The 27,076-nt window shown below is 46.7% G+C and overlaps 1 protein-coding gene across 3 annotated transcripts in view; it reads left to right on the top strand.

The window, feature by feature from the left end:
* USP47 (ubiquitin specific peptidase 47) overlaps positions 1-27,076 on the top strand; it is a 2,970,466-nt gene that overhangs the window by 1,561,681 nt on the left and 1,381,709 nt on the right. For all 3 annotated transcript variants that reach the window (XM_069623643.1, XM_069623644.1, XM_069623642.1), the window contains one exon: positions 18,614-18,726. In XM_069623643.1, the coding sequence (XP_069479744.1) occupies positions 18,614-18,726 (113 nt within the window). The remainder of the gene's footprint in view (positions 1-18,613; positions 18,727-27,076) is intronic.

The following is a 27,076-nucleotide window of genomic DNA, read 5'->3' as shown; positions in this document are numbered from 1 at the left end:
GAAAAGCGACCGGCTGTTGTAGAGAATCTTTAGTCACGCAGGGTAAATGAACATGTATATCAGGCCAGCTTTCCTCAGTCTTTCTTTCTTGAGGCCAAATTGGGCTCTACGTTTCTGTACTTGGAGAGTATAGTTAGAATAGACTGCCAGCTTAGCTGATGCTCTCTGTACTATTCCTCCGGTTTTTGAAAGTTACAGTATCTTTTCTCTGTCTTTGTAGTTCATTATTTTGGCTATTATTGGTCTCGGAGGCACTCCAAGCAGAGGTTTATTGGTCCGGGATTGGTGTGCTCGTTCTACAGTGAATCCTGGTGTAACCCACAGAGCACAGTATTGTTGACAGTTATACCCTTCCAATCTTGCCATCTCGTGCAATCGGGATCACTATGGCCTGTATCTCCCACAGTCTAATGTGTAACACACACATCTTAACATGTGTTAGAGGGGTTTCGCCTGTCAATCCCAGATACAAATGAACCTGTTACATGTCCCAGAACTTCACATCCTTTCAACACTTAAAATGCACTTTCTGGTTGCCTCCGCGCTTGTCTTGGAGCCTCACATACTTTCTTGTCCGTGATGCCACTGCTGTGAACCTTTGGTTCCTTTTTGTCCAGTTTGTTAGCGTTTATTACCTTCAATTAGCGAGGCTGCTCACACTTTGGAGTTCCTGCTCTTTGCTGGGTGCTGTGGACGCTTGTCTGTTACTGCTGCGGCGCTGTTGACTCCACATTGTGATTATACCCAAAGTTCTCAAATCAAACCTTTTACTTGCTGCTATCTTCTAGAGTGTTCTTGCACATTGCCTCTGCATTTGTTAAATTCCAGCCGGTGGTTGTTGGCTACACAATTGCCCTTTCTCCTCAATTGCCCTTTATGATTCGCTTCTTGTTCAATTATGTACCTTTGTAACACCTATCCGCCCTGGCCTGGCACACACTCTGTGCTGGGGAGGCTTATGGTAATTCCCCTTGCAGAGAGCGTGATAATTAGCAGCTGTTCTGAAGCCTGATACTTTTCTTTTGCCCCGGCAGCAGCTGCGCAGTTTTCTGGTCACTTAATACTAACTCGTTCCTTCGCTCCTGTGGGAGAAGCCACAGTGGCACGATGCAGTTGCCATTGCCCACAGGGATCTGGGAGTCCAATGTCATGCCGTGCTATAGGGTAGTAGGTAATCAGCCTCCTGATCCCTGCACGCCGGTCCACTGATGACAGGGCTCCCGCCCCAGCCCCACACCTCCTATGGAGCACTCGCCGCCATCTTGCTTCCTCCTCTCCTACTCCGGTCAAGTACAGTGAAGCAGTGTGGTGTTTCTCCCTCATCAGCATTAGCGGTTTGTACAGCAAGTTATGCTATGCTGTCTCCTCTAACGTTTCATAAATTACTTTTCTTGCCGGATCTGTTCAGTATCGTGCAGGAGTAGTTGAAGACACGTCTTCACTGCATGGCCGCTGGTGAACCTCCCTCCCCTCCCCCTCTCTCTCCACCCCCCACCCAATCAGTCAGGGCTATTGCCGCATGTTTCTACACAACCACAGTCCTCTGGCTACCTCCTTGTCTCCAGGCCACGTCCTTCGTTAGGAGTTCCGTCAAATTCTGCCGAAAAGCGTGATCAAGCTGGTTCTGTGCTCAGAACGTGCTCAACTTGTTCTTACGTAATGACAAGTTCAAGATGATTACTCTAGCCCAGATTCAACAAGCCCTTGATTTGCAGGACTGGTTGGTTTCCCTGGACCTTCAGGATGCCTACTTCCATGTGCCGATTCATCAACTGTATAGGAAGTACCTGAGGTTCATAGTGGGCCAACACCATTATCAGTTCAAGGTTCTGCTGTTCTCTTTTCTTGGCTCCCTGGGTTTTCACCAAGCTGCTGGCAGTGGTAGCGGCTCGCCTCAGAAAGGGGAAGGCATTCATATCTTTCACTACTTCGATGACTGGTATGCCCAAGGTTGCTCCCCTAATCTAGTGTCGGAGCACCTACTCCACAGATGCACTCTTTTGCACATCATGGGCTTTTCCTTAAACTTTAAAAAGTCTCTGAATTCGCTGTCCCAGTTTCTCAGATTTATCGGGGCATTCTTGGACACTCGCCTGTGCAGGGCTTTCCTGCCAGAGGATTGAGTGGCGACGATCTTTCAGATTGTCACTGTCCTCAAAGCACAGGAATAATGCTTCGACTTTCACGTGCCTTCTGGGTTTCATGGCCTCCTGCATCCTTGTGGTGCCGGAAGCGAGGCTGCTCTTGAGATGGTTTCAGTGGCTTCTCCATTGCCAACAGTTGCAGTTACAGGGCCACGTGTTCGAGACCTGTAGAAGGTCCAACATGTGGCTCAGGATCTCATGTGGTGTGCCACAGATGACAGTCACGGACACATCGGAGTGGCTGGGGCACTCACCGTCCACACAGCGGTGAGCGGACTGTGGTCTCCAGCAGAGTCTCAGGAACACGTCAACTTACTGAAGTTGAGGGCAAACAGGCTGGCCTTGATTGCTTTCCTCCCCTCTCTGAAACTCAAGACTGTGCTGAACCAGAAGGAAAACACAGTGGCCATGCACTACCTCAAACAAGGTAGTGTGAAGTTCTTGCCTCTGTGCAGACCAGCAATGCGACACTGGTTCTAGGCTCTGATGGTGGCTCATCTGGCCAGATGAGACAATGTCAAAGCGGAGGTCTTGAGCAGACGGATGTGGCCTGCCACAAGTGGGAGCTCTGTCAGGAAGTTCTGGAGGAGATCATAACCTTTTTGGGGACTCTGCAGGTGGACCCCTGCAGTTGCAGTGCCAACCGGAAGTGCAAGTTGTTCTGCTACAGGGTATTTTCTCGTCAATGAGCTCTGCGGGGTTGCACTGACCAAGTGGACTTTTTACCCCCTTAATGCACTCTCTGCCGATCCCTGTCCTTCCGCTGGTTCTTAGGAGATTGGTCCTGTTTGGATCCACGTTGATCCTGATCGCTCCAGACTGGACCTAGATAACGTGGTATTTACAGTTGCTGGAAATGTCCATCTGCTCTCCGTGGCGCCTCCCCAGGTGAGTAGACTCGCTCCCCCAATCTGATAGGCGGGATCCTCCACCCGATCCTCAGCAACCTGAACCTTCATGCTTGGCTACTGAGAGGCTGAGATGCAAGGAGTGGGACTTGTCGGATGACAACCTCAATGTGCTCCTTTAAGCTTGGAGGCCTGCTACGAAATCCATGTATGCCTTCCAGTGGTGTAAGTTTTCGATTTGTTGCCGGGAGAGGGACCTGGATCCTTTATCCTGTCCTCTGTCCACCGAGTTGGAATTTTTGCTTTCCTTGGTCCAAGCGTGCCTGCAGATTGGCATTTTGAAGGGTTACGTTGCTGCTATTTCACTGTTCAAGAGGTCCCCAGAACAGGGCTTGCTTTTCACAATCCACACTGTTGTGCAGTTCTTGCGGGGTTTGTGGAACCATTTTCCTCCCCTCCAAGTTGTGGTTCCGGTGTGGGATTTGAATTTGGTTTTGCATTTCTTATGAGCGCTCCATTTCAACCACTTAATTCCTGTTATATTAGATTGCTCACTGATTTTCCTGGTTGCCATCACTTCCGTGACATGGGTAAGTGAGCTCCAGGCATTGACTGTTTTACACCCCTATTTGTTTTTTTCAAAGAGAAGGTGATATCGAGAGAGAGAGATCCTCCTTTCCTCCAAATGTGGTCTCGGATTTTCATCTCTCCCAGAAGATCTATCTTCCTGTGTTTTATTTCCTAAGCCTCTGCCTTCCAAGGCAGAGGAACGTTTTATATCGACTAGACCTGTTACGTAGAGAGGCTAGGAAAGATGACAAGCTTTTTGTTGGTTATAATGGTACTGGTGCTGGCACAGCTGTGACCAAACAGACCCTGTACAGGTGGATCATTCTCTGCATCTCGGAATGCTACAATCTCATTGAAGGATGTGTCTGAGGGTATCGGAGCTTATTCTACCAGCTTCCACCTTTGTCCCTCTCCTGGATTTTTGCCAGGTGGGCATATGGGCATCTTTGCACACGTTTGCTAATCATTACTGCTTGGATTGCCTTGTGGGTGAGGATGCTGGTTTTGGTAGGGCAGTCCTCCAGCATTTGCTGGTCTTGATGGTGTTCTTGCATCCTCCCTCCTACAGATCTATGTACTGTTTTTGGAGTCTATCTTAGATGACTCCGTTAGAAGAACAAATGACTTAACTCTTAGTAATGTTCTTTCTGAGGGCCCTTCCTACCTGCCCCTCTTTGAAGGAAGCTAGTACACCATCGTTCTATGGGCCTTCAGCGAGTGCTAAGGAAACGGTGGAATGGAGGTCACGCGCTGCAGCTCCGATATATATCCTGGCCCCAATGTCATATCTGGCGCGGGGCACGTAGATTATTATTTTTTTTAAATTAAATTTATTTTTTATTTTTCAATTAAACAATACAAACACAGTATCATTTTCAAAGCAGTTGCATGATTATATTAACTCTCCCCTTCCCTCCCTCCCCACGTGGGGCACGTAGATGGGTCAGACAGAGCTGACGTAGAGCCTCGCTGCCCCTCTGGCGGTTGAAAGGTTTCCAGAGGAAAACTGCGCTGGGATAGGGATATATCGTAAATGAGGAATCTGTGCGAGAAACCTCCATCTGAGAAAACTATATTGAGAGGCAAGTAATATATTAATCTACTCAGAAGGGAAGTGGCTTTTTTCCCTTAACCTCATATGCACACTGTGGTAATGGCCAGGCGCCGCCATGCAAACAGCATTTTTTGTCCACCCGCCGGGTAGAGGCTATGGTTCACAGAGAGATGGCTTTGCCTCCACACCTGCCCCCATTGCGGCTCCTAGTGCAACCCCTCTGTGAAGGAGACTTTGCTCATTTCACCCAGTTGGGCGGAAGGATAGCCCTATTTGTCGAGTTGTAGCGTTGCATCACTTCCAGTGTTTGGGGCTTAGTGGTTGGGATGTAGGGTTACTGCCTCCCGTTGGTCGAATGCCCACCGACCGACCACCCTCCCATATCATTGCTCCATTCTGCCTCTCTCCTACTGGATAAGGTACTTCATATCCTGTAGAAGGGTTCCATAGAACAGGTGCCCTACTCAAAACAAGGCAAGGTGTTCTTTTCTTTCTGGCTGGGAGCCTTATCTTGATCTGAGGCTTTTGATCTTGTACCTGCAAATGGACAAGTTCAAGATGGTCACTTTTGTCCAGATCCTTTAGGCCCTCGCACCGCAGGAATTTCTGCTTCCTCTGGTTCTATAGGACACCCACTTCCATGTGCCAATCAATCAAAAGCACAGAGAGTACCCAAGATGTTGCCGTTGTTTTTTTACTCTGCACCCAGGGTCTTCACCATGCTTGTTTTGGTGGCTCGCCTTATGAGGGAAAATATGCATGTGTTTCCCTACCTGGGCGATTGGCTCATCTGAGCCCCCACTCCAGACAGATGATGGAATATCTGTAATAGATCATCCAGCCTTTTGCACAGGTTGAGCTTTTACCTGAACTCTGAGAAGTGCCATGTTGTGCCATCTGAGTCCCTCCCATTCATTGGAGGGGTCTTGGAACACTGGCTGTTCTGGATGTTCTTTCCAAAGATTGCAAGACTAACATCCTCCATGTTCAAGGCTTTCAGTCACAGAAGCTGGTTCCGGACTGTGTTTTCCTGCACCTACTGGGCTTCACAAACTCCTGCATTCTGGTTGGGCTGAAGGTCCAGTTGCGCATACCTTGTTCCGGTCTTGGGCAAAGAGTCTCTAGATCTTATGTTGGTACCTGCGAGACAATTTACAGAGAGGTGCATGGTCTGGCAGCCCTGGTCCCAACTAACAGCAGTCATGGGCTTGTCCCTGAAAGGCTGGAATGCTCGCTTTTAGATCTTAGCGAGCAGACTTTGGTCTCCGACAGATGCTGGGAGCATATAATTTGCTAGACCTGCAGGCTATCGGGCTGTCCCTGATTTCTTTCCTCCCTTCTGTACGGCCAAAACTGTGCTGGTCTTAACGGACAGCACAGTGATTATGCACTACCTCCACAAGCAGGGGGCGGGGTGTAGGGCCATTGGCTTGTGCAGAGAAGGGGTGAGATTACGGTGCTAGGGTCTGGAGATTGCTATGCTCCTGATGGCGTTGCAGCTCGCTGAGATAGAGAACATCATAGCGGACCACCGATTCCAACGAGTAGGAGCTCTGTCAGTAAGTTTTGAATGAGATCTTCTATTTTTGGGGATACACCTCAAGAGGACCTCCTCACTCCCATTCTGAACAAAAAGGGAGTGTTCTTCTCCTGAGAGTTTTCTAGATGGGGAGCTCTGGGGGATGCACTAAGAATAGAGTTAAACTTCAATCTCATCAATGCATTTTAACTGATCCCTTTCATTACGGTAGTTGTCAGGCTAATGTGGGTGTACAGGTCCATGTTGATTCTGTTTGCTCTGGACTAGTCCTGGAGGAAAAGATACCTGTAGCTTCTGGACTTGTCCATCTGCACTACCTGGTGACTCCTGGTGAGGACGGACCTGCTCTTCTACCTCGGAGGGCGGGTCCTCCATTCAAAGCCTCACCAGCCTGACCTTTTATGCTTGGCTACTAAGATGCTGATGTATATAAGCAGTGGAACTTGTTGGATGATGTTCTGGATGTTCTCCTTTTCTTTTGGAGACCACCAACACCATTTATGCCTGCACATGGCATACATTGTCAGATTGTTGTTGGGAGTAGGGTCTATACCCCTTTTTCTATCCTTCCTATTTCTTCCATTTTAGATTTTCTGCTCTCCTTGGACCAGACTGGCCTACAGATTGGCGCTGTGAAGAGGAGCCTGGCCACAATTTTTGTTTTTAAAAGGACCCCAAACAGGGCTTGTTCTTCACGTTCGCCACTGTTATGCAATTTGTGTGGGGTTGTGCAACCAGTTCACCCCATGTCAGTTTATTTTTCCTGGGGGGGACTTTAAATTAGTTGTCACCTTTCTTATGGGAGCATCTTTTGGCCCCTGTATTCATGTTCTTTAAGGTTGCACACCCTTAAGGTGTTTTTACTGGTGGCAATCACTTCCTTGAGAGGGGTGAGTGAATTCCTGGCATTATCTGTTCAACCTGCCTACATTTGTTTTCCAAGGAGAAGAGGTGACTTTGAGAGTGAGTCCGTCCTTCATTCCTAAAGATGTCTGACTTTCATCACCATCAGAAGCTCCCTCGTCTTATGTTTTTTCCTCCACCACACCCTTCTAAGATAGAGGAGAGATTACATTGTCTGGACTTGATATTTGATATGGACCTTCAGCTACTATATCCCTTGGATGAGGGATGTCAGGAAAGATGATCAGTTTGCCTGAAAGGTCTCTGGGCCCATCCACACTGAGGCCTGGCTGCCACCTCTGCCCTGCAGAGGGTGGGTTGGGGTCCCTATTCAGAACATTTGCCAAGTGTCTGCGTGGCCTTAAACACACAGGTTTACCAAGCATTACTGCCTGGAATTATTGTCGGGGAAGACCCTCGCTTTGTCCGAGCAGTCTTCCAGAGCTTTCTGATTTAAGTGTTACCTTCTCTCTCTGCCCTCCTCCAGATCGACATGCTGTTTCTCAGTTCATCATAGAAAAGGAATTTATGGGAGGAAGACATCTGTTAGAAGAGAAAGTAACTTACATCTTGGTTATGATCTCTCTGATGGATGCTCCTCCAACAGATTCATCATTGCATCCCATCCTGCAACTCTTAGTGGATGGCTCATACAGCTTATCTTTTCTGCAGTCCCTCATCAGCTGAGATCCAGGGAGAAAGGTCATACTAAGGTCATGGGGTTTGGCAGCTCCATATATGCCGGCCCTGATGCCACTTCCGGTGTGGGATACGAAACGGCATTGTGCGGAGCTGTGCTATGTCACTTGGCAGTGAAAACATTTCTGAAGTCAGTTGGTGCTGGCGATAGAATATCAAACATGAAGAATCTGTGGGAGGAATCTCCATCAGAACATTACCAAACGGTAAGTATTTTTTTTCTTATTGATCAGTTAAATAATGCTGCCCACAAACCCTTCTATTCATATCTCATGCACAACCATGAGATCAAAGCAGGGGAGTTAGTAGATCAAAGCAAACTTAAGTTTAGCTTTGTGGTTCCTCAAAGTCCCCATATCTACCAGTGTTTAGCAGCAAACCTTTCTGTAGGCTTTCATTGTTGGGTCATATTTGTTGTGCAGATCAAGTTCGAGCCAAATATTCCAAAGAAGGAGTTTGTTGAAGGTTTCTCAATGTTACATTTTACAACATTGCAATCAAGTATTTTGTTGCTTCTGATCGTATCTTCAGAAGTTGAATAGTAGCAACAGCACAGTTTTGATGAATGACCAGTGCCACAAAATTATGATAGGTTGGCCTGTTTGGAATCCCTTTGAAAAACACCACCAGGGTAGACTGGCCTAGAAAACTTTTTTAAGCCACCAGGGGGCATTGTGCAACTCCGCACTGACCCTGTTACTGTATCAGTGGTTCCCTTCACAAAAAGGTATAAGTGTGTGTGTGTGTGTGTGTGTGTGACCCTATAATCCCATTTACTTCGGTTTCTTTTTTCTGAGCGTCTGAGGTGGATATTCAGAGCAGCTACTACATTTTTTTAACAGCACATGATCATCCAAATCAAGCCCCGTCAAGTCTGTGGCAAGCAATTGGTGTCCGACGCTGATCACCACTATGTGTAGTGCCTTGGACAGGACCCCACAATCCAAAGGATTGCCCTGCCAGCCAATCCTTGTGCTGAGAGGACAGGTGGTAAGGTTTTTTCTTGCTATGAGCAAGGCGGCGAATGGCAGAAGCCATTCTTTGCCTGTGCAGCAGACTTCTCATAAGGATCCTTCCAACATTGAGAGAGAAAGAGATGAGGAAAGGTCAGAGGAGAAATGGGGAAATTCAAAGGAGGGAGTACAATAGAAGGAGGGGATGAGAAGAGGGAAGCGCCAACCAGGTGGTTGCGGGATGTGGAGAACCTTGACCCAATTGTTACTACAGAGATGGTGGTGCAGATGACAGCCCAAGGCCAGAGATACATTATATAAATATACTAATAATATGGCCCAAAGATTGTGGGGTCTGGGGAAAGCCTTACCTGGACAGGGACATTAAAAGAATGTTTGTTTATGTTTAGCATTTATATAGCGCTCCAGGTACCCTAAGGCTTAAGGGCGCTTAAAAACGACAACACACAAACAATACAGAAAACAGAAAAGATGGGACCAAATCCAAGACAGGCTCATATTCAATAATCATGCACGGATCAAGGTCAGGCCTACAGGAGAGAGAATTTATGTAAAAAGTGCGGTTTTCAGCCCCTTTTTAAAAATGTCCATGGACGAAGTGGTCCTCAATGTGGCTGCAAGCGCGTTCCATTTAGGGGGAGCTGCCGAGCTGAAAGCTGAGTCTCTGGATTTTTTAGTTTTCAAGCGTGGCATAGCCAAAGTATTTGTTTCATCCGATCGAAGAGATCGGATGTTATTTTTTACTGAGACTAGTTCTTTCAAGTAAAGTGGCATAACTCCATGTATGCATTTGTGCGTAATAAGGAGAAGCCTGAACACAATCCTAGCCTTCACCGGTAGCCAGTGTAGGCTGCGCCGAGCTTCCGACACATGGTCTCTTCTAGATAGACGTTTCACAACCCTGACTGCGCCATTCTGAATGACCTGAAGCCGATGAACATCCGATAGTGGCAACTCTACCAGTAGACTACAACAATAGTCAATCTTGGAGCCAGTTATGGCTCTTGCCAGGGTTTCGGCATTAGATTCTGATATAAAAAGTCTAAGGCAGCGAAACAATTTGAGAAAATATGAAGCCGATGAGACCAGATTGAATATGAATGCACAAGTAAGATTTTTATCGAGGAAAATGCAGTGTGTTTTCACCTTACTCATGACCTCAATATGGCAGCTATCTATGAGAAATGATTTATAGCTAGGTCCTACCTTATCTAATTTGGCCTCTGAACCGGTGAGTAAGAGCTCGGTTTTGGAACTATTGATGGCTAGGCCATTCACTACCATCCAATCCTGAATTCTTTTCTATATTTCATTAATTCTTAATTCGTCTTCCGCATGGGATCCAGAAATGGGGATGACACATTGAGTGTCATCCGCATAATTTGCAAATGTGATCCCCTCTTCCTCAAGCATCTGGAAAAAGGGAATCATGAAAATATTATAAAAACACGGCGACACGCAGGCTCCTTGAGGGACCCCATACGTAAGAATGGTCGGTTCTGCTTCGGCAATATCGCTGGCCACTCTGTTTTGTCAATTCTCAAAAAGGAGATGACCCAATTTGTTGCTTAATCCGAGAAATTGGCATACTTCTTTAGCCTGGTGGACAGTATGGTATGGTCCACCAGGTCAAAGGCAGCCGGCAAATCTAAAATCATGAGGAGTGAAATATGACCGCCATCCATCCTCTGTAGGAGATGGGATTTAAGTGCCAACAGGGCTGTCTCAGTGCCGTGATTCAGACGAAACCCTGATTGATATTTATGATAAATCTGGTTTTGTTCCAGAAAACTGGCAATCTGATTATAGGCCACTCTATCCAGGATCTTCAATAGGAAAGGAGTGTTGGTAATGGGGCAGAGATTAGGTTTTTTTTAACAATGGAGTGATCCATGTTTTTTTTTATGTTGTCAGGAACTTCATTCGACAAAAGAGAGGCATTAACAAACTTGGTTAAGGCTGGAATGAGAACAGGAGAGCACTCTTTGATGATAATAGAGGAGCAGGGATCTCCTTTACAGCTCATACTTTTTAAATTGGCGATTACCTTAGACAGGTCTAGCTCTGAGATGGGCTGAAAGCTAGACACGGCTTGATTCTCCAGTTTTTTGATAGGCGACAAGGGTCTATTTTCTAAACCCTGGGTCTGTAGATTGAGTTTCTTCAACTCAATCCCCTCTCTAATTTTATCCAGTTTGTTAGATAAGGCGGATTGAATCTCTGTACACCATGCCTCATCTTTCCTAAGAGTTGTTTGAGCGAATCTAGGTGCTTGAGCCTGTTCTTTTAAGATTTTAAATAATTCTCTGCTATCTGATTTGGCGTCTATAATCCTGGTATCAAAGGATTCCTTCTTGGCTAAGTAGATCGCTATTTTATAGACCTTAGCAGCCTTTTTATATGCGATGAGGTCCAGAATCCCTGGGTGTACCTGTTGCTTAAGTGTCTGATGTCTGACCACTGTCAGATGACCCATGGGTGCTGAGGTGGTGGCGCCTTGCAGCAGAACCTAACAAAACATCCTGACGAACCCTGTAATAATGAATACAAATATGGCTGAAGAAATAAGTTGCCATGTGCACTGTAAAATCCCAGAGACTGTGAGGGACAGTTTGATCTAAGTGGGGCAACCACCCCGACCATATAAGATAGGGACTTAGAACTATGCTCATAAAGGCTACAGAAAACACCTTTTAAATCCATATTCACATTGATAAGAATAAGGAAACTAAAATACTTGGACTTGGTTTTGAATCATTGTTGATACCTCTGCTGTTACAGCCCTTACAAGGATCCTTCAACAGGATGCCTCTCGAGACATATACTACCTTAATGATGCCCTCATAGAGCCAGAGCCAATTATTTCAATCTGGCAGAAGCCATCTTCCATGAGAACAGTCTGGAAGACCATTTCTCAAACAGCGATTTTCTCCCGGGAGCCAACCTTCCTCCTAACTTAACCCACATTAAAGTTTTTCAGCATACAAACTTCTGATGCAGGGGCCTCTGCCATGGCTTTCCCAATAATTCCCCATGGCAATTAATCTAAAATGTAATTCTTTCGGTTCAAAACAGTTACAGGGCTGAACCGAAGAAGTTTGTTACAAGGCTCACAGAAGCAGGGCAGTGGAAAGGTATAATTCTTGAATGCAGACATTTTTGTTTTCCTGTGATGGCCAAAAGTTTGCTTTTGAACATGCCATTTGATCTCGTGGACAACTTACTAGAGAAGTTGCAAGGTAATTCATGTTTGTACATGCTAGTTTTTCTCTCCTATGTTAAAATGTTTTCCGGGAGCTTGCATATGTGCAGAGATATTCAGATTCCCAGAATGAAGAACTGGATTTGCAAGTAACTTCATGTGCAGCAACACAGTCTTTGATATGATATATGGCATTTATAACGCGCCTATACACAAGTGTTTCAAGCCGCGACGAGGCAAGGGAAGGGGTATAAAGGTAAGACAGACAACGATCTTACTAGGCCAGGTGTCATTCAGATTGCGCAAGTCCATGGGAAGGGGGAAAGAGAGAGTGCGAGGGGGAAGGGAGAGGGGAAGGTGCAGCACATGGGATAGTAGAATAAATAAGATAAATAAAGGGCCACCTGGTGGCAAGTGCAAGGTAAGTGCAGACATAAGTGCTGTGAGGGGGACTGTAGGGATACAGAAAAACAGTCCCCAGGTGCAGGGGTTGCCAGGGAGGCAGTGCTGGTGGACAACTGGTGGGGCCTGGGCCCGAGATCAGAGAGAGTTGCCAGGTAACCAGTGCAGTTTCTGTCAGGAATTTATCAGGGGAGAGGAGGAGCGAAAGCAGAAGCAAAGAGGAAGGTTTTGAGGTGCTTCCGGAACCGGAGATGGTTCTCCTCAAGTTTCAGGGAGGCAGGAAGGCTGTTCCAGAGGGAGGCCCCTGCCGAAGAGAGATCTACCCCCAACTCGTTTCTTGGAGAAGCGACTGACCCTGAGGGAGTTGGGGGCAGATGAGAGAAGAGCTTGTAAAGGAAGATATATAGGAGGAGAGAGTTGAAGGTATTTAGGCCCCAGGCCCCAGAAGGCGTTGTGGACAATGCAGAGGGTTTTGAACTTAATCCTCGCAGCCACTAGGAGCCAGTGCAGAGATTTCAGTCCTGGAGAGATACAATCCCTGTGCTTGAGGTCAAGGACAAGTCTCGCAGTCCTGTTCTGGATAAGTTGCTGAGGGCGGAGAGTAGAGGCAGGCAGATTTAGATAGAGGCTGTTACAATAGTACAGCCTAGAGAGAACCAGGGCTCTGGAGACCGTGAGCTTCTGAGGGGAAGGAGAGGAAAGGAAGAATATCTCTGAGGAGGTGCAGCTGGTAGTGTGACTTCTTAGAGATGTCAGAGATGTAAGGAGAGAAGGAGAGTGTGGAGTCGAAGATAACCCCAAGGTTTTTAGCCTTGCAGGTGGGAGCAGGAAGAGGGCCAAGAGAGGCCGGCCAGAGAACTGCAGGGAAGGAGGGAGTGGGTGTGCGGATGAGTAGAATCTCAGTCTTACTGGCATTAAGGCAGAGGTCATTGGGGGCACACTACACCTGGAATGCAGACAGTCAGAGATGAGGGAAGGAGAGGAGGAGGCCGAGGGTAGCCTGAAAATGAGCTGGGTATCATCTGCATAGCACTGTAAATTGGGGCAGAGAGCAGCGATGAATTGGGCAAGGAGAGCCAGGTATTGGTTGAACAGCCAGGGAGAGAGGTTAGATCCCTGGGGGACACCACAGGTAGATAAAAACATATCGGAGAGGAAGGACCAAAGTTGGACCTGGGAGGGTCTGTCAGAGAGGAAAGAACTCAGCCACGCCCGAGCCTGACCAGTGATACCCAGGTTATCATGAAGACGGTTGAGGAGGATGGCATGGTTGACAGTGTCAAAGGCAGTAGAGCGATCAAGCAAGATGAGAATGCACGTTTGAACGCACAGTTGATGTTTAAGGTTGAACGTCTACACAAATACCCCCTCATTTATTTCCTCTGCTTTTAACTGCAGATTAAGAACTTAAACCTTTCAAAAGGTCACAGTACAACACGTTGGACCAGCAACTTCAGGCCCAACCACAGCTTAGGTGCTCTGCTCTTGTCAACTTTGTAGAGGGAAAAGTGCAGGGTTGGGAAAGCAAACCCCGTTAACCATGTTTCAATCCCCAGCCAGTAAAATGCTGTGAATTTCCCATTCTTCGACTGTGCTATAAAGGAATTTGTGTTGCCTTCAGGAGCGAGCGATGGGAACACCTAACCATTGGGTGCTTCAGAACATTGCCCAGGATTACTGCCTCTGTTCCTGAATAAGCACCCCCAGAATCCTCCCTCCGTCAATTCCCTTCTAAAATCCATCCTTTCAGAGGAGGTTTCATGACTCCTCCTAAAATGGAGCTTCTGGGCTGTGTCAAAGATGGTACCCTAGGTACTTCTGGTCCCCAAAAAGGATAGCCACCAGGCCTATTTTGGTAAAGCTGTTAAACTCCTCTGGAAGAAAAAAATACGACAGCCACTTTAGCGCAGATCCTTCCTTCTCTGGAGCTACAGGACTGGCTGCTGTCTCCGGACCTTAAGAATGCCTATTTCCAGATTTTAATTCACCATTTGTGGTGCAAGTTTTAAAGATTTATTGAGGGTAAGACACACTACAAGTTTGCAACCATCCATTTGGTCTGACTCAAGCTTGAGTTGTTTCCAAAGGAAAAACTGTGGTGTCAGCCAATCTCTGAAGACAAAAAACAAACATGAGTTTCTGTACCTTGACGACTAGCTGTGCGTGGTGATATCGGAGGAGTGAGCTTGATGGTACTTGCAGAAAATGTCCAGCCTTCTTTACTCCCGTGGATTGTCTTTGAATATCAGAAAGTTGGTCTCAACACCACTCATTTGGCACCAGTCTATTGGAGCAGTTTTGAAGATTGGCAAGGTACATTGTGATGAATCCAATGGAGTCTTCACTGATCTCCCGTTTGTAACCTCCTCCCATGTGGTCAGGGGACGACAGCCGTTACCTGATCCTGACCTTGGGGGCGGCTGTATGAGGGAGGATCACATGGGAGGAGACAGCCTCCGGGTACATGTCATGACTTCATTGGATGAGACATGGTATCCCTCATTTGCCCTTGAAGATGATCCTTTTATACCCAAATCGCTCCAGGCTTATTCCCACCCATCTCCACCCCCTTTTAGGAAGAATTGAGAAAACCTTTCCCAAAACCCTATACAGCAAGCTCCCATCTCTGGTCTATAATGTGGAAGCTCCAAGACCACCTTTTCCATTTCTAATTATTTATCATATAGAGCTAATTTACCATTCAGAACTACAGAGGATAATTTTTCAAGTGAACTTCATCAACCGACAACAATGGACTCCTTTTCCCACAATCACTCAAATACTGGGACGAGCAAGAGGGAAAGAGCATTGCAGAGCGTTAAAGAGTCACAGGCTCAATGAGCGCTCTAGGTTTTTTCAGTTAAAGCCTGTGGCCGGGAGATCTAAAGTTGGAAGGCAAAGTCTTAGAGGCTTCTGCTGTTTGGGAGAAGTAATCTTCCCCTTCTGCAAGGCTGCTGAATCTTGAAAGCATGAACCGGTGTGGCGGAGCCGAGCAGCTCACCAGCAAAGTAGGAGAGAAACGCTGCGAGGACGAGATGTGGCACAGACATGCTAGGAGCCAGTAGGAGACTCCTGGGCATTCGCCGACCGAAGAAGGTCGTGTTTTACCTACAGGAACCTGCACCAGGCAGGTGTGCTGAGGCGAAACCGCGGGAGTCACTGGAGCAGAGAAGAAGGCAGGCGGTACACCTTTGCTGCTTGAGCGCAAACGGTATGTCAACCCAAACACAGTGCATCACCGGGGCGATTCGACAACCATGCCAAATACGAAGAATCCTAATTGAAGCTACAGAAAGCGAGAAAGCAAAGAGACTGATTGAAAAATAAGAAAGTGTATTAAGAATAAGACCCCTATCAGTATGTGAATGCATGGTATGTGAATGGATGGGGAATCCAAATCGAATGATGCATCAAGGAGATATACTATTCCAAAAAGTGTATACGCAACTGTGGAATTAAAGAGAAAGACATATAAATATAAGAAGTCCTGGCAGGAGAGTAAACCAGGCAACTACAAGCGTATGTGAATACAAGAAGCCCTGGCAGGAAAGTATACCAAGCAATTACGTGTGACGAATAGAAGGAAGCATCCCATCCTGACCGCAGGTCCGGTGACGCTAACCCCAAGTGAGGGAGGTAACTGGGAATGCATGAGACCCGGTAGGGACGATGAAAATAACAAGCATAATAATCATACTCATCCCAGTGAGGCGTGCAATCCTATATTCCTGAAAGAGAGTGGGAAGTTATATGGCAACATTGTTAAGAAAGAAAGGCCAGTGGAGAACAAAGGGAATCATTACTGGCACTCTTCTACTCGTCTCAGTATTACGAAGGAGTCGAAAAAGAGCAAGAATCATTACTGGGACCGTCCTACTAATCCCAGTAATATTAAAGGAGAGGAAATAAGTGAGAATCATTGCTGCTACACTCATACTTGTCCCAGTAATACTAAATAAGTAGAAACAGAAGAGAATCATTACTGGAACATTCATACTTGTCCAAGTAAAACGAAGTGGCTACGAGAGTCTTTTGGGGAAAGTGTATAACAGTCTCTGTGACTATTAAGACTGGCCCAGTCAAGAGAAACAGTGAACATTTTGCCACTTCAAGGGTCTGGCGGTAACCCTGCCGGTGCTACCGGCGGGTTGCCGCCGGACCTGTAAATATTTACCAGCGCTTCACTTCCTGGTGCCAGTGGGAGATTACAACTCCTGGCAGCCCGGAAAGTCAGGCGCCGGTAAAATGTAAGTCCCCATTCCCATAGAGTCCCATAGGACACGGAAGCACCGGCACCGTTGCTTCTGTGACCGGTCTGCCTACCGTGGCCACTGTGCCCAGCAGGGTCAGACCTGTCTGGCATGGCGGCTCGGGCAGGCAGACTTGTAATATGCCGGTCTGGAAATACAACGGTGCTGGTAAGCTTACCGGGACCCTTGTTTCTGGTCTGGCAAGGACATGAGGCCCATTGACTATAAAAGTACCCAGAGTACCAAATAAAGAGCAAGCAAAGAATAATCTCAGAAGAGGAGACACAAGACAGAAACTGAAGGGAACTGGCGCTACAGGGACTCGGCGTGTAAAAAAGGTAATAAGGGTTTGTTTATGTTGGGAGTCTGGGTGGGGGAGTGTTGTGGGTTTGGGTGGGGGTGTGGGTATATAGGGGTTTTGAATACATATTCGCATGGGAAATGTGCGAACCTTTTGTGGTTCGCATGTTTCTCATGCAGACTTTTCTGTCGCTGACTTTTCCGCGACGGAAAAATCACCCAGATCCTTTCTGAACTGTATGAAGTGGTCTAAATGGTTTTCGAAACTATCTTCGATTACGTTACTGTAGTGACACTGCTGAAAAGTAGATCACAGGAGAAGTGAGTCATTCTACTGTGCTTAAGTTGCTATTTATAGTGTTAGGGACAGAATAGTTTAGCTTTGGACAGGGGACAGATCTTTGTTTTGGACTCATCGGCAAGCACCCTAGTTAGCTTGTATTAAGGTAGGGAACTCCCATAGCTTAGGGGTAGTTAGCAGTTTGGTTTCTATTTACTTTGAATAAAAGTCAAGTAATGAATGAAACACGACGGTCCTTCTTCTGACCTGCCACAGTATGTATATTTCATTTGTGATGGCATGAGCAGTGCATGGTGTTGGTTGAGTTACGGTTCCATTAGGAAACTTACCTATTTGGTGTTTTTGTTTTGCTCTCAAGCTTCCCATGTCTTTACTTCGATGTTTGGGCATAGTTATGCATGTTCATCAGTGTTCAAGCATCAGTCTTGTTTTATTTTCAAGGAACACACCGAAACCCTCTTCTGTTGCCTTCCCCTTTTTTGAATCATGTCCCATTTATTACCTTTACTTGCCTTGTTCCCCTAAAAAAACATTAAAACCAATGTAATTCACGGATTCTATCACATAGAGGAAACTCTATAATTTTGCATATGCTGCGATTAAAATACATAACTTCACTCAACCAACCATAATTTCCCTTTTTAAAATTATTTACACTAATATATGTAAATGTGAACTGGGCATGGCCTCATTCTGTGCCCGGTACCCAGGCAAAAGATTAGGCCGTGCCAAGGCAGCGGACGCTTTATTTGGGGCAGCACCTTTGGCTATACCCTAGGCCCCTCCTAGACACCCTGTGTATGCAGTGGGCACTTTTTCCCAGGGATGGTCTTCACCCATGCACCACTGTGAGCCCTGCTGTGGCTACTTGGAAAGGATTATGGCAATGGCCAATAGTTAGTTTTCCTGGGGCATGGTCAAAGTTCCCTTGGAACCTCTTACACAATCCGCCCACCGGGACGAGGACATTGGAATGGCCTGTTAATATTTGCAGTGCCCACTTTGCCTGGTTTAGAGTGTTCCCTTGGCAGGCTCAAACCAGTTGCTGCGGATATCCCCCATGGTCACTGTGCCTGGGGCATGGACTTTGACCATACCCCCAGCTTCAAAACCTCTAAACCCCCAAATTCATGCGGTCAGGGCAAAGTCAATTCTTGGAAGTGGTTAAATAGTAAATGACGAGCGCAACTGCAGTTCGGTTATGCCTTTATAATAAAACAAAAAAAAATACCACATTTTAAAAGGCACTTTAAAATGCAAAAGATTTAATTCAATAATGTGAATCCATTCCTTGTATACTTTTCATTATGTGATTTTTACACGAGATTCAAAAGGAAATTGTCAGCAGTGTTATGGTAAATAAAGTACAACAGTGCCATATTAGTCTAAATAGTTTTTTAAGTTATGTATTTTTATTCATCCATAGAGTTTTTAGATGTGAGTGAATATCCAGAGCATATTAAGCGCTTGGTGCAGAAAGAAAAAGATTTTGAAGAGAATGAAAAGCTTCAACGTGAAATTGAGCGTAATACTTGCAAGGTAAATGTTATTTATGGTTTAATATGCACAGAACAAGTTATTTCTCATCACCAGATTACAATTTCAATGTCACTCTAGAAACAGTTGTATTATTTTTTTTCCCCAATTAAATCTCTGGTATTTCTAGGGGAAAATAGTTTTGCTAGATACCTGCTGTGCTTTTTAAGACCATCTTTTGAAGGTGAGTGCCAGAATTCTTGAGTGACGGTGACATCAATTGCAGGACCCAACAAAAGAGACTGAGGAAAGATCTAGCTAAAAACACTGTACGATTGAGTTTGTGGGTGATGACGGCTGTATGGTAGAATAGGAATAACAAAAAAAAAAAACATCCTCAAATGGGCACTTTGGAAAAGATTATTCCTTTTTTGGCATCATTTTGGAAAAACAACCATTCTTAATATTACCTCACAAATGCATTAAAATGTACTTTAATGGTAATATGTGAAACTTACAAGTGCCTTCCAGGGTTACTGGTATCCAGTGTCCTGAAAAACAAAGTGAATAAATAGGGACTTGTATGCATATTCTAAGGTTTTTGCCAAGGTGTCTTGTGTGTCACAACTTCCACAAACTCCATGGGCCGAGAATACATAGAAAGAACATTAATATTACGTAATTTTAGTTTACACCCTCTCCACTCGCTTCTGGTGGTTTCCAGAGCCTTGGGGATTACAAGTGGATGTCCCTATGGCAAGGGCCTTAAAAGTTCCTTAGAGAAGGAATGCATTATTAAAGACCCTGGCCAACTGGCTCTTCCTAGGTCTGTAGGCGTTGGCACCTAGTTGGGATATCTGTAGCATTTTTACAAACTCTATTCCTTCATCACAGCTCTCTCTGTATTCTCCCTGATGTGGTTATGCATGCCTGCCTTCTCCGGTTCTATGACCCATTATGGCTTCGAACAGCCACTTTTATACTCGAAGGGCCTGGTCTCGGCTTCCGGCTTCGCTCCAGATAGGTTATGCTCCATTCCATTTTGAATTCTTCCTTGCGATTACTTATACCCCAACTGACCTATTCTATTCCTGATTGAGGAATTATCAGTGGGGCTCTTGGGTTGGTGAATTTTTTGATGAGTTAAATGGTCTCCAAAGTGAGTGTGGAGTTAAAGATGTACATGGCGCTGATGCTATCTCGGTTGTACAGTGCCACACCATACGCTCTCTGCTCTGCAGATGAACCAGAGTTATGCTGGCACACAAAATGCCCAATGAGTGTACACCTGTTCCTCTTGATCTGCTCTCAGCCAATCTCTGCCATTATATTTCTCGGAGCCTGCAACTAACACGGGCCACAAGTTTCACTCTTTTCCCTCACTTCAGCTATGTTATCTATTTCGTAGTATTGTAGGCTCCCTATGCAAGGTATCCTGGGTTACATAATTCTGCAGATGTTCTTTCTGTCACCAGTCCTCAAAAAAAGGGATACTGCATTCCTGACCTAGTAGCCGGCCAAGTGAAACCTGTCTCGTCTGCCCTGGAAGGCAGGGTACGGGGGGGTCGGTGAGAGCACATATGGTAGTGGCTGGACCTTCCCTGTCCCTTGTGGCCTGCTACCCCCTGTGCCGATTCACGCAATCTTGTCACTTCTCCCTAGAGGGGATCCCTTCCCTGTGAGGCTAGGGAGGTGAGACACTTCCCAATAGTCTGCCTGAGGGGGACTGGGGGTGGTTAAAGGCAGGAGGACCTCATAGGGAGAGACTATCCTCATAGAAATGAGGACTCTCCTCCTGTGAACCTCCCTAAGCCCTTGTACCCTGAAGCCATGGCCCCATTGTCTTTCTCCCTCCAACCTGAAACTACTACTGTATGTTATTGTGAAGTCACCACTATCTCACCTGTAAGACCAGATGGGACGGAAACAAGAAAGAACCAAAACATACAGAAACACAGTATAAGGGAATACCAAAATACTGTGACGAGGTGGCCACCAGGAGGCATGAAGATAACAAAAAGTGATGCTGCGCTGGGGTGGTCCCAGCAATATAAAGTATAGACCAAAGAAGGACTAGGTTTGTTCGGGAGCAGGCAGAGCAGCAAGGGAAACTGGCGTTGGTCTGGGAAATACAAACCCACGCTGCCTGAAGCATCGCGAGACAGTATGTCTCGGAGGAAAAAGCCAAAAAGAAGCAGACGATCTGGAGTAAACCGACTCCCTGCAGAAGCAGGAAGAATCCAGCATTGGTGTGGCCTCTGTTAGGCAGAAACCTGTGCAGTTCCCTCTGGGACCACTGCAAAAGATTTAAGACTACAGGTGTTTGGCAGTAAACCCACTTGGTAGCAATCTGTACCACACAGATTCACTTGGTAGCTGTGGCTGAGCAGTCAGACCTCCCTCAAGAAGAGTTAGGCAGTATACAGAGTATTCACAATAGGTCAAAAGAACACAGTAGAACAAGCAAACACTGACCAGAGCTTGGTGTAAAAGAGATATAATTATTTATTTAAAACCACATCTAATAAAACACAAGGGCACTAATATTAAGCAGTTCAAAAACACGGTTACTAAAAGATATACACTCCCTTAAAAGAATATTAGACAAGTTTTAAGTAAAGCCCCACTTATTTTCAGACAGCGGTGAGCGCTTAACGCAGATGGCACTCTAATAATTCGGTTTAAAAGGGAGAGAAAGGCAGAGTATAAATTGAAACGGATCCCAACACTTTCACAAGAACACAGCAAGAGAGGAAGGCAGAATCACACCGTGAAGTTAGAGTTCAGAAAGCCGGATCCACTTTAAGAGGATCAGAACGAAATGTGTCCAAGGTCACACGGTTGAAAAGTACACAAGTCTCGAAAAGGTTCAGAAAGAGTTGGACCAAAAGAAAGGGACCAGTTGGATGGTCAAGGCGGCCAGCCCAGTCCAGAAGGTTAAGGGATTATTATTACCTTGTAGCAATCTTTAGAAAGGGAGGCCTGGCGGACACGGTACCTTAAAGTGGTGAGAATACTCCAGCGGGGGCAGTTGTTCCTGGCAGCGGATGCAAGTCGGTGCTCTGTCCGGGGGAAGAGAGGATCTCGTCGGGGAGGAAGACAGGAGTCCGTTGCACTGCCAGGGAAGAAACCAGCTGCGGAGTTCTCAGTTGGAGCGGTCCTTTTTTTCGCGGTCCAGTGGTAAGTGGCTATCTGGTTGCCGGGGTGCTTGGCACGGGCAATTCGACCACAAGATGTCCTCGATGCGAGGAAAAGAAGGTAAACTGGTTGTGCCCACCAGTCAGGGGAAGAAGACTCTCCAGCCGGGAGATCTTCTCTGTCGTCGGGAACTGGCGAGTCGGTTCCGCAGGGCTCCACCGGTGGTGTCGTCATAGCAGGTCGGCTCAGCTTCTCCCTCGTCAGATTCTCAGGTCCTGTGACGACTTCTGAAGTTCCAGTCCCAAAAGCCCTGCTTTTATGCAGCACACCCCCATTCACTCAGCCTAACTGTCAATCAAACATGCTAAGTGGTGAGCCTTTGGGGTAAGTGATGTTCCCCCGTTTTTTCTACTGACTGTACAGACCGAGACCATTTGATAGTATTCTCTCTAGACTCTTTTGGTTGGATTGAGTATTATGATTTATTTTAATGATTACAACCTCCTGTTAGCACTGTGCTAAATTCACTTATTACTCTGTTGTAATGAAGACCATAAGGCGTATCTTAAAATTGAGTAATTATCATATTTATCCTGAGGATGCACTACAGTAGGGGAGACCTCCTCTGATTAGAAGAGGAGCTTAGTTCATCTCCTCTAAAAAATGTGTTAATTTGTAATGAAATACCTGTTTGATTATTGATATGAAGTTAGAAATGATATACTAAGATGTGTTCTTTTCTATCTTTACTTTTTAGAAATTAGAAGAATTGTTACATTGCCCCTGAAGAAGAGTTTGTAACTCGAAACGCGTTGGGCTTTTCATTTGTATAATAAAATACTATGTTTTGCTGAAAAATTGAAAACATTGTTTTTCTTATAACAACCTTGCATATCGAATTGTTGCTTATGTTTGAAACTATACCAAATGGTTTATATGAATTAGTGACTACCCATTTGAATGTTTGGTCTGATGTTCAGACAGTAGATAGTGTGCAGGGGACGGGAGTTCCTAACTGACTTGTTAGGAACAACCACTGTTTTTGTACTTAAGTCTATTAACGCCACTTGCACGCTAGCTAGATTCAGCCACACCCTTTGAGAATGTACTTCATCAGCGGCTGACTGTCTCCCAGAAGAGGAGGAACGAGACGCATTCTTGAATATTAAGGATGGAAAGGATGCGATGTGCGAGTCCCTCCAATCAAGTATTGACTCTGCTGACAGCATCAGCAGAGCCATGGCGGCGAGTACCACAATCCACAGATTTGCGTGGTTTCGGAAGTCTGGTTTTGCTCCCGATGTGCAAGCCAGGCTTCTGAATATGCCCTTTGACGGCACCTCTCTATTTGGCAAAAAGGCTGACAGCCTGGAGAAATTGCAAACCTCAAAGGCGGCAGCAAAATCACTTGAGGCTGCAATCCGTCAAACGCCAAATCGCCCCTCGGGTACGTCCTGGAGGGGGAAGCCCTTTTGTTTTTACTCCACATTTTGAAAAGGCAGTGAGCAGCCAGCTCAAAGGGGCCAGAGATGATTCACCCGTGGTGGACGGGTCAAAGGTACCAAACCCGCATCAGCAGGTGCTGCTTTACCCTCGGCATCTGCGCCAGCCACTTCTAAACCCCTGAGGTCTCCACTCACAAAACACCAGTAGGAGGCAGGTTAACTCAACATCTGACGGAATGGCAGGCTATTACTTCAGATACTTGGGCATTGGAAACATTTGCCCAAGGTCACTGCCTGCCTTTCCTACACGCTCCTCAGAGTTATCCACCAGGGAACAACTCTTTGAAGCTTCCAGACCCGCTCCTTATGCAGGAGATTTCAGAGCTGTTAGAGAAAGGCGCCATAGAACTGGTGGTTGTAGCGGAGAGAAACAAGGGTTGGTATGCCCCCTATTTTCTAATACCATAGAAGGACTGAGGATTGAGACCCATCTTGGATTTCCGAGAATTAAACAAATTCCTTAGGAAAGACAAGTTCAAGAGGGTAACCCTTTCTCAGATCCTTCTTGGCCCTCCAGATTCAGGACTGGTTGGTGTCACTAGACCTTCAGGATGCTTACTTTCATGTTCCAATCCATCACAAGCACAGGAAGTACCTGAGGTTTGCCATTGGCAACTCTTATAAATTTCGAGTTCTGCCATTGGGCTGACCTCTGCCCGAGGGTCTTCACCAAGCTGACGACGGTTGTGGCTGCATGTCTAAGGAGGGAAGGGATTCATCTCTACCCCTACCTGGACGACTGGTTGATCAGAGCAGCATCCCCGGAACAAGCACAGAGCCATCTAGATTATTTTTGCCATTTCCTCCACAAGCTGGGCTTCTCCCTCAATTTAAGAAGTCACAGATGATACCATCACAGAGACTCCAGTTCATTTGAGCAGTCCTGGACACATCCCTGGGAAAAGCCTTGCCACCATAGGTGAGGGCTCAAGATATTCTACAGGTGATCAAGTTTCAAAATGACCAGCGTCTACCAGCCTTTGACTTTTTGAGATTGCTCGGCCTCATGGCATCCTGCATTTTTCTAGTGCCAGAGGCTCCCCTGAGAATGAGATCTCTCCAGTGGGCGCTAAGGACCCAGTGGTCACAATACTCAGGAAAGATGTCAGATCTTCTATTAATCCCGGACAGTGTGGCTCGAGACCTTCAGTGGTGGCCTGCCGGGGGAACATCTTGAAAGGAGAACAGTTTTGGCAACCATGGCCGCTTCACTCAAGGGGTGGGGAGCCCATGCCAATGACTTGACCATCAGCGGCCGTTGGTCTCCATCGGAGTCCAGACTACACATCAACCTATTAGAGCTGAGAGCGATCAGACTAGCGCTGAAGGCTTTCCTGCCATCAGTACAGGGAAAGAATGTCCTGATAATGACAGACAACACAGTGGCCATGCATTACCTCAACAAAAGAGGAGGCGTAGGGTCACTGCCACTGTGCAGGAATCTCTATCAGCAGTTCACCTAGCCGGAGAGAAGAACTCTACGACAGATGCTCTGAGCAGGCAGAACACAGTCTCCCACGAGTGGGAACTAGCTCAGGAAGTCCTTCAAGAGATCTTCGCCCTTTGGGGAACCCCTCAAGTGGATCTGTTCGCCACCAGTATCAACCGGAAGTGCGATTATTATTGCTCAAGGGAATTTCCCCGAGAGCAGCTCTAGGGGACGTGTTCGTGGTGGACTGTAAGTTTCCACTTCTGTACGTGTTTCCTCCAGTCCCCGTCATTCCTCAAATGATCAGGAGGTTGAGGAGATTCTGGAAACCCATGATCCTAATTGTCCCGGATTGGGCCAGGAGAAGTGGTACCTGGATCTTCTAGACATGTCCATCTGTCCTCCGATTCGTCTTCCGCAAAGAGAGGATCTTCTCTCACAGAAGGGAGGTCGGGTTCTCCATCCGGATATCAGGACCCTCAACCTTCACGCCTAGTTTCTGAAAGGTTGAGATACAAGGATTGGGACCGCCCGGATGACGTAATGGAGGTGTTGCTTTCAGCCAGAAGAGCAGCAACAAAATCTTTATACCACTGCCTTTGGAACAAATTGTGCAGCTGGTGTAGAGAAAAGAATATTGAACCCTTTTCATGTAGTACACCGATGGTGTTTATCCTTTTTGCTATATTTGGCAAATTCAGGTATTCAAGTTGGCACAATCAAGGGTCCCCTCCCACCCTCACCAACTCCTTTTCAAGTTCCACTGTGGGACCTAAACCTAGTCTTAAAATTTCTAATGGGTACTCCATTCGAACCCCTTCATTCCTGTTCATTAAGGTTTCTAACTCTTAAACAGTGTTTCGAAGGGATTGTGTCCTCCGACGTATTCCTCATCTTAGATATCTCCTTCCAGCTCTGCTGGCCTCGGAAAACATTTTCTCTAGAGGGCGCTGCGTGTCGACGTCCTCCGAGTCGACGTCCTCCGAGTCGATGTCCCTCGACAGCCGCCGTATCGACGTCGACGTCATCCTGCCTATAAAGGCCGCGCTCAGCGGCCGTTGCTCAGTTCCGTTTTTCCACGCTTACTCAGTGCCTCAGAATACCGTTGCTCAGTTTTGTCAGGTTTAACCTATTTACCTCGAGATTCGATCCGTACTCAATGGCTTCTTCGTCGGAACTGACAACTCCTCGATCCGGCTTCAAAAAATGCCGAGATTGTGGGAAAAAGATGTTGCTGACTGACCCTCACAGAGTTTGTCTGTGGTGTTTGGGAGCTGAACACCATTGCTCGGAGTGCGAGGACTGTATGTCCATGACAGCTAAGGCCCTGAAGGAGCATAGGGGGAAGCTGGAGAAAGGTAAGACTTTTAAAGCTTCTTCTTCGTTGACAAAGTCGAGACATTCGTCTCCTCGTCACCATTTGCGCTCCAGGTCTCGAAGTGGGTCCCATCACTCCTCGAGATCGAAGCACTCGAAGAGGAGAAGTCGAAGATCCCCTTCTCCGTCTTCCTCTTCCTCTGTTTCGCCAAAGAGAATCCCTTGCCCCACGAAACATAGTTCCCGGGCTGAATGGGAGGAATTCTGCAAAAATATGATGAGCGTCTTCGAGAAAGAGGCCTCGACCCCCTCGAAGACTGCCGAGAGCGATGCTCGGGACTTTCGACCAGAAGGTCAAAAACGCTGCGAGTCGCAGTACCCGGCAAAGGAAACCTCTCGAGCGCGTCCCGAACCCTCGAGTAGGACTATGACCTCCAAACCTTCCTCGAAGGTGCCGTCGACGAAGATTCCGTCGACGCCGAGGTCGGTGTCTTCGACGCCGTTGTCGAAGGGACCTTCGACACACAGGTCTGTCGACTCGACGCCAGCTTCGACACCGGCGTCGACACCAAGAAAAGTCATGGTTACGACACACCCAGTGACTATCCCCAGGTCCTCTCTGACGATGGCTTCGAGATTGTCGAGCAGAATCCCAATTCTGTCGAGGTCATCGAGGCCTCCGCCTTTGTTTTCGACGCCACGCTCGAAGCCTTCGACGTCGGCGTCGACGACATCGACGTTTTCGAGGCCGATTATGACAAGTTCGGCACCCTCTGCCTTGGAAATGGGGTTTACACCCTTTATGAGTTCAGAACAATTGAGAACTATGTCCTCAATTATGGAAGAGGGTGAATTGTCTGAACAGGAAGACACATTTGAGTTCAAGGGACCTGTAACCCCAATTAGAGAGGAATTTTCCTCTGAAGAACGCAGGTTAAAGGATCTTCATGATTCCTTACATGAGGCAAGTGGGTTAGACACTTCCCCTGAGGTGGAGTTTGCTAGGCCAGACCCGGGGGAGCAT

This window comes from Ambystoma mexicanum, chromosome 11 (genome assembly GCF_040938575.1).
Source record: "Ambystoma mexicanum isolate Mex_15411 chromosome 11, UKY_AmexF1_1, whole genome shotgun sequence".
Lineage (NCBI taxonomy): Eukaryota > Metazoa > Chordata > Amphibia > Caudata > Ambystomatidae > Ambystoma > Ambystoma mexicanum.
The sequence above is the reverse complement of the archived record's forward strand: the minus strand, read 5'-3'. Positions and strand labels throughout refer to the sequence as shown.